This window comes from Bubalus bubalis, chromosome 23 (genome assembly GCF_019923935.1).
Source record: "Bubalus bubalis isolate 160015118507 breed Murrah chromosome 23, NDDB_SH_1, whole genome shotgun sequence".
Classification (NCBI taxonomy): Eukaryota; Metazoa; Chordata; class Mammalia; order Artiodactyla; family Bovidae; genus Bubalus; species Bubalus bubalis.
In genome coordinates this window covers 46,885,969-46,903,488 of record NC_059179.1, presented here as the reverse complement: position 1 = coordinate 46,903,488, position 17,520 = coordinate 46,885,969, and the positions used below count along the sequence as shown (strand labels likewise).

Below are 17,520 nucleotides of genomic sequence, written 5' to 3'. Positions count from 1 at the left end.
CAATTTAAGTCTGAATTTGGCAATAAGGAGTTCATGATCTGAGCCACAGTCAGCTCCCAGTCTTGTTTTTGCTGACTGTATAGAGCTTCTCCATCTTTTGCTTAGAGCATTCATCTTCTCCTGTGAGAACTCCAAAACTGTAACTCACTGCTGAATAAGCGTCTACAGGAGAATGTTGGATTCCACCAAGAAAAGATACCCCACATCCAAGGGCAAAGGAGAAATCCCAGCAAGACTTTGCTATACACCAGAAACTTACTATTGTAAATCAACTATACTTCAGATAAAAGGAATGTAGTATCACTAATGTACGCAAGCCAAAAGCAGTTCACTTAACTCTGTCAAAAGGACCTTGGCATGGGTTACAGCTTGTTGAGTCTATCTCCTCTGGTTCCCTTCTAATTCTTATTATATAGTGAATTTATTTGCAATAATTTGAGCCTCTTGGGGGAAAAAATAGCACAAACACAAATTAAATATCATATTTTCTTTTATAATTTGGAACACTCTACCGCAGCTTCTTATTAGGTCACACGCAAAGCAAGGCTTGTCCCCGTGTACTCTTTCCTTTTGGTTCCCCTAAAAAGTAGTGTGTACATCAGTGTGCATAAACTCAACTCCTCACTAATGTTTTAGAACCCAGTGTTTAGAATGATGATGATTTTTTTTTTTTTTTTAATATGGTATTTGGTCCAGCAGTGAAACCTGTCCTCTAAGAACAGGCAAGTATTTGAGGATAGACTTCTATAGTTAAAATGAACCAAAAAAGAATGAGAAACACTCCGGGACCAAGTGAGGAAGAGGGTAACGGGAATGACACACGTTAGTCACACGAGTTCACTGACCCGGGGTTGCACCGGCCCGGGGTTGGCCATCCAGCATTACCCTCTCAGCGGACAGTTGTAAATGAGCATTTTATGCTTAGATCTGCTGGAGGCCCATTCATGAACCGCTTCCTCTCTCAGAAAGAAGTCTGGTTCTGAACACAGAAGCCCATTTGCAGTCACAGCACCCCATGGTCCCCACCAGGATGCATGATGTCTTCCAGATTAAAATGTCCACGCTGGCTGCTAATTCCAAGCCAGCTCTTTCGCACTGGACTCAAAATATCCTGAGCCCTGGGAATGTGCAAAGTGCGTGGGAGGGTGGAGGTGGGGGAATTAAGGACGGTCAGGTTTAGCATTCTGTCGACTTCTCTGTCCTTCGTTAGGAGTCACTAGTGCCAAGGACGTCTGAAGGTGAGTCAGTTAAATGTTCTTATTATGGACTTTAATTCCTACGGGTTATTTATTTCGTGGTTCATTGCCAAATCTTGTACTCAGTTTGGGTTGGACATAATCAGTGCTCTGCGCAGTATGGCCCATTCTTTTATGCTACTCCCGTGCACTTTGGGGAACGCCTCTGGAATAAATATCCTAATTATCTCCCCAACCTAGGTCATCGGGAGGACACGCAGCTGAACAGGAGAGAACGAACAGGCAGATCTTCTGATCCTGGCATTTTCTATTGTTCTGGGCTACAGAGCTGTCGACCCGGAAGATACGAGAAGCTGAGGGGTCTGCAGAGAGGAAGAGGAGCCGGGGGCGTGTGGGTTCCATGGATTCACAAACCCAGCAGCAGCAGACAGGCTGATGGGGAGACAGTCAGAGGCGATGAAACGGGATGGCACAACTCCACTTTCAGACCCCCTGGCCTTCCCTTCTAGAAAAAAGTAGCCACCCGCATTACGATGTCCACTGTGCTGGACGTCAGCACCCAGCCACTTGCCCAGACCACTGGGGTTAATCCCTGTGTCACTTGGTCCCTCATGCCCTGTGCCAAGTCCCAAGTGCCCCAATCCTGGCCACTCTCTCATGCTGCAACAACCCAGAGCACCTCTGCTTAGAGAGGGGGCCACACCCCTTAGGACCGCATAGCCCCTTTTGGGACTGGCTGTTCGCTGGCATGCAACCCGCTCCAGTGTTCTTGCCTGGAGAGTCCCAGGGACGGGGGAGCCTGGTGGGCTGCCATCTCTGGGGTCGCACAGAGTTGGACACGACTGAAGTGACTTAGCAGTAGCAGTAGCAGTTCACTGGCATGATGCTCTCTGGTAAACAACTCAGCCACCTTCACCACTGAAGCTCAGTACCACCACATGCCAACTCCAGGCTGCAAAGGCACCCAGGTGGCACTTGCGATCTACATCAGTCATGCTTTTTTTTTTTTAAATCTTTTTATCTTGTATTGGAGCATAGCCACTTAACAATGTGGAAGCCCTCCTAATATTTCTTCTGCAGGTTTTGCTTAGAAGTTAAAATTGCGCACGGATGGTAGAGTGTTTAAGGTGCAGCAAGAGGCAGGGAAAATGCAAACCTGCCTCGCGTCAGCCACGCGGCCTCGTAGGCCAAGAGTGCTCATGACAGACGCCGGAAATGGGGTCTCCTCGGGGCCCGTCACGGCTGCACACTGAGCTAGCAGCCCCCGAAGAGGAACCCTGAGGTTGCCCCCGAGCTGAGACACTCCTGCAAAGACACCTTCTGGGACGCTTGGGGCTTTTTCCCTCGGGGGATCCATGGGACAATTTCAAAGGGGAAATCCGCATTTCTCCTCCCATGGTTGTGAGAGAGAGAATTATAAAAGCCCGATCAGAGGCCCCGCCGGGTCAGGGAGGGCAGACACCAACTGGCCGTGTTTAATTTTCCGTGGCTCTGAAGCTCAGAAGGTACAGTGTGATGGGGAAGCAAACGTCTCCTTTGGCGGCCAAGGCTCATTTCCTGGCGTTGCTTTAGCTTGAACGTTAAGGCTCTTGCAGCAGCGAGGAAAGGGCCCGGGAAGAGAGAGGCTGCACCCTGACCTGGAGAATGCTCAGAATCAAGCCATTTTATTCTCCAAAGTGGGAAGGAGACGTCAGCTCTTTTCATGCAGGTTTCCAGTTTAAAAATAGGTTTTCTCCGCAGGTGTGTCTAAGGGTGGGCTGTGCTGGGAGCTTGGTAAAGACAGGGCCCCACTGTCAGCTCGAACTGTCTGGATCCCAACCTCACCTCCATGAGGGAGACACATGCTCCCAGGATACAGGGACGGCTGAGCAGCTTTCCCCTTTGGAGACGCCTTGGAATCTCTAACCCCTAGACACCGGGCTGGCAATGCCTTGGAACAGCATGGCACAGATGGATCACAAAATGATGAACAGGGATGGCTGACTCAGCACCGTGATGTGCTGATGAAATACTGATGTATTGATGAACAGATCCCCCATGAGGGTTCACTGTCTTCCCTCTGGGCACCCACAGAACTGAGATGCTGGTGAAACTGAGGCAGGAAGAGGATACAGGTCCTCAGAGAGCCCAAGGGTTGCAAAGAACCCCACGCAAGGGTTCTTTTCCTGACCCTGGACCAGGAGCTGTTCAGGACGCACTGCTGAAAGAGCCAGGTAGGAATCTTGTCTTTCCTGGGGCTTCTGAGAGGTTCTTAGGATAATAAAAGGGTGAGTTAAGCCCTTCAGATCTCCTGCTGGGAAGAGGCCCAGGGTCATCTCTGGCAAAGAAGGAACCCCAGACTGCTCACCACTGCACGATGGGCTGTCCCACAATTCCAACGTGCAACAGCTTCCATCAGAAGCTTCCTTGTTTCAAGCTTACACTGGAGAATTAAGCCACACACAAACCACATGTGGCGTGACATCAGCACAGCACACAGCAGAAGCAATTATGTCCCCAAACTCCCATTCTGTGCGGCACTAATAGTCTTGAATGGCAGGGACCGGCAACCCACCAGAATGAATCCAGCTATCTTCAACCTGGACTCACGGGTTAGAAAAGGCAATACCCAATTCATGACCTGAAACCACCCTCTCATTACACCATGATTGCATCTCAGTTGGTACCGAGTTGGCTTAGAGGTCATGAGAAGATGATTCTAATAGACTCGCAGGCTCCTGCCCGTGAATCTAGAGCTGCGTGGACTTACTTGTTAAGGATTTTCGCTCTCTTAGCACTTGAAAAATTCTCCAGCTGCAAGGACTCTTGAGTGAGGAAAGCGACGGCCAGGTGAAAATAATTGTTCCACAGCTGAAAACCAAAGAGGGGAGAGGCTGAGGTGTCGAACTGATTCATACAGGATCTCAAAACGGTCCGAGACATTTAGTGTTTGCCCAGCACATGCCTGTGAGATGTTACAAAGCTGTGTCCTCTGCATGCACCTGGCTGACCAGCTACCCACGGTGCGGCTCAGGGCTGAGGGTGGGCTCTGACTGCATGTGCTCAAATCCCAGCAGCTTGGCCACGTACTGAGGCAAACAACCCAATCTTTCTGTGCCTTGGTTTCCACAGATAAAGTGGGAACTTCAACAGTACCTATCTGATAGGGCTACTGAAGGAAGGATCGAAGGAATAAAGATACCTAGGGCCCCCCCAGCGGTGCCGAGTGGGTGGTGATGATCATGTGATATGTTTTAGCTCTTATTAACACATTACTGACCGGGGGACTTTTGCAGAAACTAATGCCTGTGGCTATAATACATCTCAGGTCAATAATGTATTAATATTATATCATGGAGCCCCTTACCTAACAGTATATAGATGTCTATAATTTATCATTTTTATGATACTAAAAATATATATAAACACTAGACGATTGAGAACAACATAAAAACACCCAACAGTTCGTATTTCAAGGACAGCTGTTGTTCAGTCGCTAATTTACAAACAGAGGTGAAAGTGAAATTGTTAGTTGCTCAGTTGTGTCCGACTCTTTGAGATCCCATGGATGGTAGCCTGCCAGGCTCCTCTGTCCATGGGATTCTCCAGACAAGAATACTGGAGTGCATTGCCATTTCCTTCTCCAGGGGATCTTCCTGACCCAGGAATCAAACCTGGGTCTCCTGCATTGTAGGCAGATTCTTTACCATCTGAGCCACCAGGGAATCATAAACAAAGGTAATAACTGTTGCATCAAGTGAGATGATTATGAAGAGTTACATAAAAATAAGGTGTTAATAATAACTGACTATCTTCAGTTACCAGATAAATACTGGCAAGTTCCAAGCATGGATGTAGCTAAAGGCTTCATGTATCTGCTACTCTTCATAAGTGGCATTTCTTCAGGATGAGAGCATCTCATTTGGTTGCCAGGGAACCAGGTAAGTGCTGGTCCCCTTAGCTCATAGATGAGGTTCAGAGACTTGCCCCCAAACACAGAAAACACAGAACAGAACAAGGTGAAGCAGAACAAGGGTCTCCAGTGGCTCACCCCAGACCTCACAAGCCAAGGCACTTTCTCTTTTATTTAGGCCCTTTGAGCGACTGATCTGATCTGATCTGACTGGGTTGCCAAAATGTTCGTTGAAGTTTTTCCATAGGGTGTCACGGAAGAAACCTGAACAAACTTTTTGGCCCACGCAATATAATAAACAGGGTGGCTCAAATCAGTAAAGTACAAGTTTCTTCTTTTGTTTTTGGAACTAACACCTGCCCTGATGCCCACCCATCCCCTCGCAATGCCCTTCTCTCACAGCTCTAGCAGGGATGCCTGGCCCATGTTGGGGTCAGGGTCATCCTGCTGCTCATAAAAACAGCATCAACAGAAATACAAACGTGTCTTTTTAAATGCCAGCTTCACTAACTCTCTCTTCCTTCCCTGCATTCACACAGGGCCAGGACGACAGCTGATTTACAGGCAACCTAAAACCCCACCCTAGGAGATGTTTAGGGGAACAGTGTAGTTGAACACCCTGAAGGAGGTTCCCTTGTGGACTGCATGCCTGGAGACTTAGCATGTCCACCTATAAAGCAAGACTGGAACTCAGAGGAGATTTTTGTACCCTGAGGAACTAGGAGGTTGACTGCTGCTCACCTCAAAACTGCCCTGGCCACTTTAGAGCCAGAGCAGGGCTGGGGGCCCCCAGGAGCTGGGAGCATCTGGCCTGGGGGATGTGGGGTGATGACTTCTGTGATGTCTCTCTCCCAGGGTGCAGCCTAAGTCTATGCGTGGGGAATGTGAGGCGGCCCAAGTGTGGGGCAGTCTGCAAAGCCAGGCCTGTGCTCTGCAGATGTGTGGGGGATAGGACAGCCTGGAAAGAGTGAGGAGCTGTTCAAGGCTGGAGCGGACTAAAGTCACATGGAAACTGAATGCACAGGGGAGGGCGGGTATGTAGGAGGAGCACGGGGGTGTTCAGGGCAATGAAACTGGATGCACGTCATTATACATTTGTCCAAACCCACAGAATGGACAACACATCTGCAGGGAGCCCTGATGCAAAGTAAGCACTCAGGGATTATGATGGGTGAGCGTGGGTGCAGCAGTTGCGTCAAATGCACCATCTGGTGGGGGATGTTGATGTGGGGAGGCTCTGGGTGCTGGAGGTGGGGCGTTTCTGGGAAATCTCTGTACCTTCCTCTTAATTTTGCTGTGAACTTAGAGCTACCCTTTAATAAAATACCAGAGAAGGCAATGGCACCCCACCCCAGTACTCTTGCCTGGAAAATCCCATGGATGGAGGAGCCTGGTAGGCTGCAGTCCATGGGGTCGCTAAGAGTCGGACACGACTGAGCGACTTCCCTTTCACTTTTCACTTTCATGCACTGGAGAAGGAAATGGCAACCCACTCCAGTGTTCTTGCCTGGAGAGTCCCAGGGATGGGGGAGCCTGGTGGGCTGCCGTCTCTGGGGTCACACAGAGTCGGACACAATTGAAGTGACTTAGCAGTAGCAGTTAATAAAATACAAAAATTTTAAAAATCACATAAAAATACAAACATTAATAAAACCTATAACGGTTTCCCTGGCATTCCAGTGGTTAAGAATCTGGACTTCCACTGCAGGGGGTGTGGGTTTGATCCCTGGTAGGGGAAGTAAGATTCCACATGTTGTACACTGCAGCCAAAAAAACAAAACAAAAAAACCAACCAACCAGACAAAAAAAAAAAAAAATCCCTGTAAGCTCTGCATGATTTGAGCTGTGACAACTAACAGCATTCACGATGCCGACCTGAGAAGCAGCAAGCTCCGTGATTGGGTCAACAGAACCTGAACGTTGTTCTGGGGGCTGGTGAGCGCTGATGATGGTGTGAGTGTGGTGGTCTTACTCTAGTTATGTAGGGGAAGGCCTCTGTTTGTATGAAGTATGTACTACAGATTGGGGGAGGTGATAGGATGTCAAGCTGGCAGCTCACCAGGAGAATGTTGAGAATAAGAGCTCTTGGTGCTGTACTTGCCAGAAACGAGAAGCAGACTGGGAGGGGCAGAGGGATGCAGAGGGCAGAGTAGCAGCCCACAGGGAGGAGTAGTTTAAAGGAGAAGGAAGTGTCTGGGAACACCAGGATATCAAAACATGGAAATGTGCCTTGTGGGAGGACCTGCTGCCTGGAGCACATTCGGAAGCCAGTGTTGGCCATGCAGCACCCAGGCCTCGCCCTGGGTATGGGAGGATGAGAACCTCCTAGAGTGGAGCAATCAAACCACACCTGTCAAGGGATAAGGGCCAAAAGAGCTCATAGCAGCCAAGGCGTTGGGCATGAGGGGAGCTTCCAGAGGACCAAAGGCATGAAGACAGTGCACAGGGTCAGTAATAACTCATAACACACTCTCAGCAGCCACACCTGAAACACACAGCCATCTGTGTGCGTGGCTCAGCACCTGATGGGCAGGGCCTACATGGATAAAAGGAGAAAACCTAATGAAAGACACAAAAAAGGCACAAATATTCCTGTGTGGGATGGAAAAAATAAATACTGCCAAGTATTCTCCCAAATGCTGTTACAATTCTACTACAGTCTTTTATGAACTCAACAGAACCAATTAAAATGTAAACAGCATGTTTCAAAAGTTTAACAAGGTGATTTGGAATTTCACATCGAAGAGGAAATGCAAAAAAGTCAAAATACTTTTGCAGTAACATCCTAGCCAGGAAGACCTGGCTCTACTAGCTGGGTATAAAACCCATAGTTAATAAAACAAAAAACAGAACGGATACACACTTGCATCTGTAATTGTGGGTTTTCTTGGTGGCATGTAAAATCATTGGGAAAGAATAATTTATTCATAAAATCATGAAGGGAAAAGTAAACGTAAACTCCAGCTTCCAGCAGATGTAGATAAACAAGGACAGGGAACTACATTCAATGTCTTGTAATAACCTATAATGGAAACCTGTGAAAAGGAATCTATATATATAGATATACGAATATAGAAATCTATATAGAGACATATAAAATTGAATCACTTTGCTGTACACCTGAAGCTAATGCAATGTTGTAAAATAACTATACTTTGATTTTAAAAAATGATTAAGGAAAAGAAATCACAGATAGATTCAATGTTAGAAAGTTTTTTTTTTTTAAAGCAGAAACACAAAGCATTATCAGATACCAACTATAAACAAAACAGTTAAATTTATAATCAAAGAAGGATTTGCCAAGCAAAAAATAAAACCCAAAAAGCCATTTAAAAGAACTGACAAATTTGACTACAGAAAAATTAAGTATTTCTATACAATAAACCTAAACCCATGACTAGACTATATCAAGAATTTCAACTTACAAAAAATATGACATATAGCACAATAGAAAAATGAGCCGAGAAAATGGACAGTTCATACTAGAAATCCTCACAGCCAGTGAGTACTCTCAACCCAACTAGCAATCAGAGAACTATCAACAAAAATAAGAATCAACAATTTTTAAAGAAATTGGTATTGGAGAAGATCTGGACAATGATGCTTTGCAGAGAAGGCTGGTGAGACTGCAAATTGCTAGAGCATTTGAGGATGGTAATTTATCAGTGTCCGTCAAACTTGAAATTTCTCACCATCCAGTCTGGCAATTATGCTTCCAGACACCAGCAATGCTGCCCTGAGATGGCTGTCACACTGTTCACGGAAGCACTGCCTGGAAAGGGGAGAAACCGGAACCAGCCTGCAGGTCAGCAGAGCAGGAAGGCCAGCACCAGTGTGGATGTATTTACACTGTGGAATAGGACAGAACCGAAAACCAGGAGAGCATGACCCCACTTACGTGTAAAGCCAAAAGAATCCCGGTCTTGGTCCAGATATAGCTGACTCCTGGGTGTGAACTACTCGAGCCCACTTACAGGTAGATATTCTTCATTAGCAAATACTACAGTAATGCACGGTCTGTTGTTGGTTGAATTATACTCAGATCAACCACCTTCCCCAACCTTCCCACACTCTTCAAGGGCCAACTGTACATGCTTGAAGAAGCCTCAGAGATAACACACACAATTATTCTAAAAGTTAACCAGCAGTTGGAAGGAAATCCAAAAAAGAGGGGATATATGTATACACATGGCTTCCTTGGTGGCCAGACTGTAAAGAATCTGTGTGCAATGTAAGAGACCTGGGTTTGATCCCTGGGTCGGTAAGAGCCCCTGGAGAAGGGAATAACTACTCACTCCAGGATTCTTGCCTGGAGAATCCCTTGGACAGATGAGTCTGGCAGGCTACGGTCCCATGGGTCACAAAAAATTGGACACAACTGAGCAATGAACACTTTCACTTTCTTTTCACATGCATGCATGTATGTGTGTGTGTGTGTGTATGTGTGTGTGTATATATATATATATATATATATATATATATATATAGCTAATATTCATTGGAGGGGCTCATGCTGATGTTGAAGCTCCAATACTTTAGCCAACTGATGCAAAGAGACGACTCATTGGAAAAGACCCTGATGCCAAGAAAGATTGAAGGCAGGAAGAGAAGGAGACAACAAAGGATGAGATGGTTGGATGGCATCAGTGACACAACGGACATGAGTTTGGGCAAACTCATTCAGGAGATGGTGACAGACAGGGAAGCCTGGCGTGCTGCAGTTGGACATGACTTAGCGGCTGAACAACAACAACAACAACATACAGCTGGACTTCCCAGGTGGGACTAGTGGAAAAGAACCCACGTGCCAGTGCAGGAGACATAAGAGACACGGGTTCAATCCCTGGGTTAGAAAGATCCCTGGAGGAGGGCATGGCAAACCACGCCAGTATTCTGGCCTGCAGAATCCCATGAATAGAGGAACCTGGTGGGCTATAGTCCACAGGGTCATGAAGCGTTGGACACGACTGAAGTGACTTAGCACACAGCACACGGCTGATGCACTTCATTGTACAGCAGAAACTAACATAGCACTGCAAAGCAACCATACAAAGTGAGGTCGCTCCGTCGTGTCCAGCGCTTTGCGATCCCATGGACCGTAGCCTACCAGCTTCCTCCATCCATGGAATTTTCCAGGCAAGGGTACTGGAGTGGATTGCCATTTCCTTCTCCAGGGGATCTTCCCACCCCAGGGATCAAACCCGGGTCTCCTGCATGGCAGGCAGATGCTTTACTGTACCCCAAGTTTAAAAACATACTATTTGGTAAATACTAAGCAATGAATAAATATTTGTTGACATTAAAAAAAAAAAAAAGCGACCCAGCAGAGGGAGAAAAAGGTGAAAAAATGGGAAGGGAGCTTTCCTATTTTATTCAATGGGCTGACTTACACTGCATAAATATTTCACAAGAATGTTTTAGGACGTGATAACAAACATTAAGCAGAGAAAATAATAAAAAAATTTAAACTGAAAAATAGTAACATTTTTAGGTACACAGTACCTGATATATTACTACATACTTCTATTCTATAATGCTGATGAAACATTCTTAATTTAATAAAATGATACAAATGCAGTTACTTAAAAAACAGAAATAAGACTCAAGCTTTCGAGAATGAGCTTATGGTTGCTGAGGAGAGGATGCGGGGGGAAGGGGGAGTTTGGGATGAATAGGTACACACTGCTATATTTAATGGAGAAGGAAATGGCAACCCATTCCAGTGTTCTTGCCTGGAGAATCCCAGGGACGGGGGAGCCTGGTGGCCTGCCATCTATGGGGTCGCACAGAGTCAGACACGACTGAAGTGACTTGGCAGCAGCAGCAGCAGCAGCAGCTATATTTAAACTGGATAAGCAACAAGGACCTCCTGCATGCAGCACAGGGAACTCTATTCAATGCCATGTGGCACCCGGGATGGGAGGGGGTTTGGGGGAGAACGGACACATTAATCTGTACAGCTGAGTCCCTTTGCTGTTTCCCTGAAATTATCACAATATTGTTTGTTAACTGGCTACATCCCAGTACAAAATAAAAAATTTTTTTAAATTAAAATTAAAAAAATGATATAAGAAATAAGGGCACAGGCACCTAAGAACTTAATCTAATAACCAAGTATCACATTTAGCTCTAAGTTTTCAGAAGACAAGGTGAATGGGAAAGTAGATGGGTGTCTAATTTTTGTTATCTGTTGACCCAGGTTTGAGTAGGACCACCCTCTGGGTATACCTAAAGTGGTTCAGGTTCTTTCTCCATGAACAGTCCAACCCAGGAAACTAAAAACCTGTTTGCCCCTGGATGCTTTGATTTGCAAACTTTAGTAAATGAAACAAATAATACCAAAACCATGATTAGCAGAAATGTACCTGAAGTGTGGTGGGAATGAGAGTCCCAAATAGTAGATGCATAATAAGAAATCATACCAGGCAAAAATCAATCGATCAGTTAAATCACACACACACGCACATGCACACACACGCAATCCACAAGCACCGGAGGAGGAGGGGGTGGATGGGAGGATCGGCTCACCACAGCCAAGGGCTGTTGAGGGGCTGGGACCTTGTGCCTGGTAAGGGCCACTTCAGGCAGCACAAAGCCGGCGGGGAATATATCAGGGGAAAATCGAGTTCTACGCGCGAGCTGGGCTCAGCGATGCAGACCCATAGTGCCTCCCGGGCTGATTCTCATCACATCAGATAGCCTGAGACAATCTTGGCAGCCAGGCCGACTGAGACGCGGCTGCCTCCCTGCTCAGAGAGTCCCTAACTTGTCACTCTGATTCAAGACTTTCTCTCTGAAACAGCTCCATCTCCTTCCTCGCTAAATTGAGCAAATACCCCAAAGGCATCATTTTCAATCCTCGGGTTTCAGTAGCACGTATTGTAAATTGCATTTCCACACCTTAAATGGGAAACTGATTAAGTTCAAGGATTAGAAATATAAGATATGGGCTCAGACCAGCAATTTGTTTTAACATGATTTCCCAACAAAGGTCGTGTCTACCCCTTCTCTCACCTGCAGCTCAAAGTTGGCTTGATCCAGAAATTTTTTGTTCAGCATATCTGCATACTGATTAATCGCTCGCAGGAAGACTCTGAAAGATCAAGAGAAAATTACATAATTACACACTTCTGCTCTGGCACCTTTGGAGGTTCGGCATTTCAATTAGCTACAATCTGAGACTGTCTGGCAAGTGAACTCTCTAAGTCCTGTGAAAAGCTGCGAAGTTTTGCCAATGCAAAGCCCAGAGAATTATATGCAGATGTTCTTCAAATTAATCAAGGAAACTAGCACACGCAGAAGAAAAGAAACAGACCAAAATAACAGAGTCTGAAAGTAACATATGAAAACTATCACTAAAAAAAAACAAACCCACTTTTTTTTTTTAAAGAAGAGGTGCAAATTAAATCTTATTCTCGAGTCACAATATATTCGTGTTATATTATAAAATTGGTCTTTGCTTCGCTGACTTTTTAAAGTTAAGCATTCAAAAGTGCTGTTACACACGATCTGGCTTGGATTGATTTGGTATGTAGACTGGAAAAAAATGCAGAACAATCTGAAAAAGATGAGAATCATGTTTCATTTGGCAGAAAAAACTGAGGACTTAAGCCTGGGACATAGCATCTCACATTGCTCTGAGAGACCGCTCAGAAGACGTAAAGGAGGAGCTGGGATACACAGTACTTTTGCAACAAAGATGAGGCACTCAGAACCTCAGAAAATTACTGTTCCTTAAAGGAAACCTGATTATCCCAACTTAAGGAATTTATCGGCTTTTCTATAGATAGTAAGACATGAGTCTGGGATCAAGGAAGCCGTTCCTTTGATCTGCACCTCAGCTCTCTGGGGCCAGAGTCCCGTGCTTTCTCACCCTGGGTTCCCTCAGGGCTCACCGCCCTGGACAGCTGTAATGTGATGACGTGATGGGTGCAACGTTTCCTTTATTTACTGATTTGGCAGCAACATATCTTTTCTATCAAAAGGTGAAAAATCACGGAAGCTCGGAAGTATGGTTGACCTCAGTACCATGTGTCCACCAAAGGCTAGTTTTAGTCACTGTTTACTTGTTTAAATAAAAAAAGCTTTAGTAGAGACGAGAGTCATTTGACAAGAGTTTCAGCAGGAATTTGAATTCATCCATTCACCGACGCGGTACCATTGCGAGCATGCAGAACAAAATATCACATCCTTCCACACCCTGACTTTTACTTTTCCGTGATGGAATATGCAACTCGAGGATGTCCTAAGCGACTCCAGTGCTCAGCCTTTCCCAAGCTTCTTCATTCAGTAGATTTGTCTCATTGCTCTGCAGAGTGTTTACAACAAAGCTTAGTCCAGGTCCTTCTTTTTAAATGACCCTTCTCCCTCTGCACAAAAGCAGGATGTGAGAGCAGCTAGCATCAGGTCACAGATAATAAACTTCATTATCCTCCCTCCATTTAGACAGCAGGAAGCAGCCACAGAGTGTAAGAGAAATCTAGGTTACTTACTAGGAACTGATGCTGATAAGAGGATCTCTTTAGCTATGCATGCCTGGAGAAGGTCCCCAGCCTGGACAGTCCCAGAGCCACTAAAGGCCAGTTAGCCCGGGAGGATGGGGAGAGGACAGGGCCACCTGGGGCTTTAAGGAGGTCTCCATCACCACCTCCTGCCACCACCTCCTGCCCAACACTCGCTGTCATGCAGGTTTCTCTGGCACAAGCTCCAAGAAAGAGGATGGGCAGACATCATCTCATTAAGAGACCCATCAGTGGGATCCACTACCAAATGAGTGTGACACGTGACAAGGAGCTTGCTATCTTCGTGGCTGAAGAAAAATGTAGCCGGAGTTACTTGAATCCTTCCCTGAGGATGTTAAGACAAAACCAAGAAAGTTGGATCTGATGTTGTAAGTACCTACTCACAGAGGGGCGTGGAGATGCTGGCTTGTCCGAGACCAGGAGCATGGCCTGGGCAGCGGCATCCATCAGCCACAGGGCGGCTAGATTCTGCCATTACAGAATGCCCAGGGAAACTGGAAAAATAGCTCTCCTGGATGAATGCTGTAATTTATTGAGTGGGGGCAGTGGGGTGGGGGTGGAGCTGAATACAGGGTATTGAAGGATCCTGATAAATTAATCAAGGAGCAGGACAAAACCACTATATTCAAGATTGAAAAAAAAAAAAATAAGTGAAATTAGTTGCTCAGTCATGTCCAACTCTTTGCGACCACATGGACTACAGCCTGCTAGGCTCCTCTGTCTATGGAATCCTCCAGGCAAGAATACCGGAGTGGGTTGCCATTCCCTTCTCCAGGGAATCCTCCCCACCCAGGGATGGAACCCCACTCTCCCGCTTTGCAGGCAGACTTTACCATCTGAGCCACGAAGGGAGCCTTGTATAGACAGGTCGCCTAGCAACCCTAACCAGCCCCCCCAGTCTTGGGCCTCAGCCCATATCATGTTCAGCCCTCAGAAATACAAGCTGCCTGGTTCAAGCGAAGACACGCTCACTGGCCCAGGTGACCCCTGGCAATTGTGCTCAGATAGCATCTGTGGGTGTGCCCTGCACTTACCCAGAAACCTGAAGACTGACCCCAGTGCCAATGGAGTAAAACGACTTCCTGTCACAGGGAGAGGGGGGGGTCACACAATACAAAAACACAGGGCTCATGGCCTTGAACATTTTTTTTCTGCTCAACTTTTCCTTTGGCTTCAGAACTTGGCTGTTCGCTGGAGTACCCCATGGCCTTTATGAGGTTTCAGAAAGCCCCTCTCTCCAGCCCTCCATGACAATAACAAGTTCATGTAGACATGCATTATTATTACAGGGCTAATTACTGTGCCTCAAGATAGCACCCAAAGAGTTGCAATATGCTACTTCTAATTAAGCCCTGGAACAACTTCAGCTAGTTAAATAAAGATATTGCTCAAAATGACTGGGGGAAAAAAAAAAAAGATGCCACGCTGAAATAATATGAAAGCTGAACAAAAACTTTTTAATGAACTGACAGCTGAGAAAGACCGGTGCTGAGAGAGATTCTATAATTTAGACCCTCTATAAATTTTTTAAAAAGCCAGGACAAAGAACCAAATAACATGGCATATCAGGGCAAAACTGAAGGGATAATCAAACAAAAGCATCATCGATGCTGTCAACAAAGGCGAGCCACTCAGGCTACAGGTATCAAAAGGCCACATCACCTTTACAGAACCATCATTATATCCTACGCTTCATACTTGATGGGATTGAAATCTTAGCGATGCCCCAAGACCACTTGAAGATAAGTCAACTAACCAGGCAAAAAGAAACATACACAAAGGCTAACTTTTAGGAAAGAATATTTCCTGTCTGTTGTAATTCATGAGTTATTTCTAATACATATCAAGCTAAGGCAGATAAATACGAAAATCACATTAGAAGCTTCTGCAGAAGAATCTGCTTTCAGTCAATGATTATGAAAGATAGCTCAGCTCAGCCAGGCGATCGCACAGCAGGATGCCTACTAGACGGGAGTGAGGGGCTTCAGCCTGGCTCAAGGGAACTGACAAGCACGTCCTGTCTACCAGGAGGGGGGGACATGAGATGGGGAAGGGGTTGCAAGTGGGCTCCGCTCTGCATCCCTGGTGACCCTGTCCACACTGGGGACCGCTGGCATTGCACTCAAGGACAGAAAAGCCCTCCAGTCTGTTCCCGAATGGAACTGTTTATTCACCGCTGGCTGCAATGCCTAATTGACATCTGGCACATCACAGATGTTCACTAGGTATTAGCCACGGGAAAAGAAGGGAATGATGAATATAGGTGGGCGCACGGACGGATGGGTGGACGGATGGATGGATGATGGATGGATAAGCTGGCTGACCCACGTCAGAGCGAAACTGTTTACTTCAGACTGGAACGCGAACATAGCCAAAACCCACGGGCTTCCAACTGAGATCACAGACCTGGTTTCAGGACCTAATGAAGCTCAGGTTCCTGATGTCTCATCACAGAAAGAATTCAGTGAGAGACAAAGTGATAGGTAAGAAGTAGATTTGTTCAGAGAGAAACACATTCCACAGATAAGAGTGTGGGCCATCGCAGAGGGCGAGTGTGGTGGCCTTGAAGTGTGGCATGGTTAGTTTTTATGAGTTGGGTAATTTCATAGGCTAATAAGTGGGAGGATTATGCCAACTATTTTGGGGGAGGGGTGGAAATTTTCAGGAACTGGGCCACTGCCTAGTTTTTGGACTTTTGACAGTGCCTTGGAAGTGTCAAGGCATTCCTGGGTGTGTCATTCAGCTTGCTGATTGAGGAACCAGGTCCAGCTGAAGTTTAACTTGTCTGCCATCTTGGACCCAATTGATTCTAATCAATTTATGTTATGCCCTTGGGCTATGTCATTCTTTTAAAAATTGTGCCCTGCCCCCTTCCCTCCTATTTCAAGAAGGCTCAGGGAGGCCAAAATATCTCGTAGCTCCTGGCTCTCCTTGCATTCTGAGATTTTCCTCTGTGGGTTCAGCTCTTGGAGGTTCTTGAAAACCAAATTTTGCAGCAGGCATTGGCATTTAATGGCTGGGCGTTGTCCCCTCATGCTCCTCTCCACTTCTGGAGTAAGTTCCTGGGCAGAGGGAACCTTGCCTTGTAAAAGGTAAACATCAGGATGCCCCAAGGCATCTGAGAGGACCGGTGGCCTCTGTGTGTATTCAGAAATGTTCTGGTCTAAGGACATTCATTTATGACTGCACTGAGAGACGTCTCAGACTCAGCGATACGTCCAGGAACCCCTCGCAGGCAAACAGCTCACACAGCCTGCTCTCCTGGGGAGAGAGAAGCCACCTTGTGGCAACCTGTTGCTCTTGTTCATGTTGCTGCTGTCGTGTCCAACTCTTTGCGACCCTATGGACCATAGCCCACCAGGCTCCTCTGTCCATGGGATTTCTAGGCAAGAGGGGAAAAGGATGGCTATTTCCTTTTCCCGGGATCTTCCCGACCCAGGGATGGAAACTGCGTCTCCTAGATTGGCAGGTGGATTCTTCACCACTGAGCTACAGGGATCACAACAAGCATGACGTGGGGTCGTCTGGGTTGGTGTTGATGCCCTCATCCATCATCACTGTACGTGAGCAGCAGGACCCAGGGAACGGAGCTCATGTCTGCTCTTTATAATGCTCCCAGCTTTCAGGAACAGGAGAGTGAGACGCTGGCAGGAGACAGAGAACTCGGCGAGGGGAAGGCAGGGAGCAGGGCAGATGCGTGGTGCTGCTCCCCTGCCAGAAAAGAGAGACGGGGTGGGGGAATGCGAGCCAAGCAAGTCCTGTCTCATGCCCAGCCACGAGCTCGAAGTCATTTCTAAAAAATGAAGTTAATGGTGTAAGAACTAAATGCTTTCATGGATACTGTCCCACAGGATCAAAATGATTAAGAAAAAGGGCAAGCCCATCTTTCACAGAGCTCTTTCCAATCATT

At 46.4% G+C, this 17,520-nt stretch overlaps 1 protein-coding gene across 2 annotated transcripts in view; it reads right to left on the bottom strand.

Moving 5' to 3' along the window:
* DOCK1 (dedicator of cytokinesis 1) overlaps positions 1 to 17,520 on the bottom strand; it is a 559,970-nt gene that overhangs the window by 105,354 nt on the left and 437,096 nt on the right. For both annotated transcript variants that reach the window (XM_025273840.3, XM_025273841.3), the window contains exons 30-31: positions 12,103 to 12,181; positions 3,946 to 4,046 (exon numbers count right to left, since the gene is read on the bottom strand). In XM_025273840.3, the coding sequence (XP_025129625.1) occupies positions 3,946 to 4,046; positions 12,103 to 12,181 (180 nt within the window). The remainder of the gene's footprint in view (positions 1 to 3,945; positions 4,047 to 12,102; positions 12,182 to 17,520) is intronic.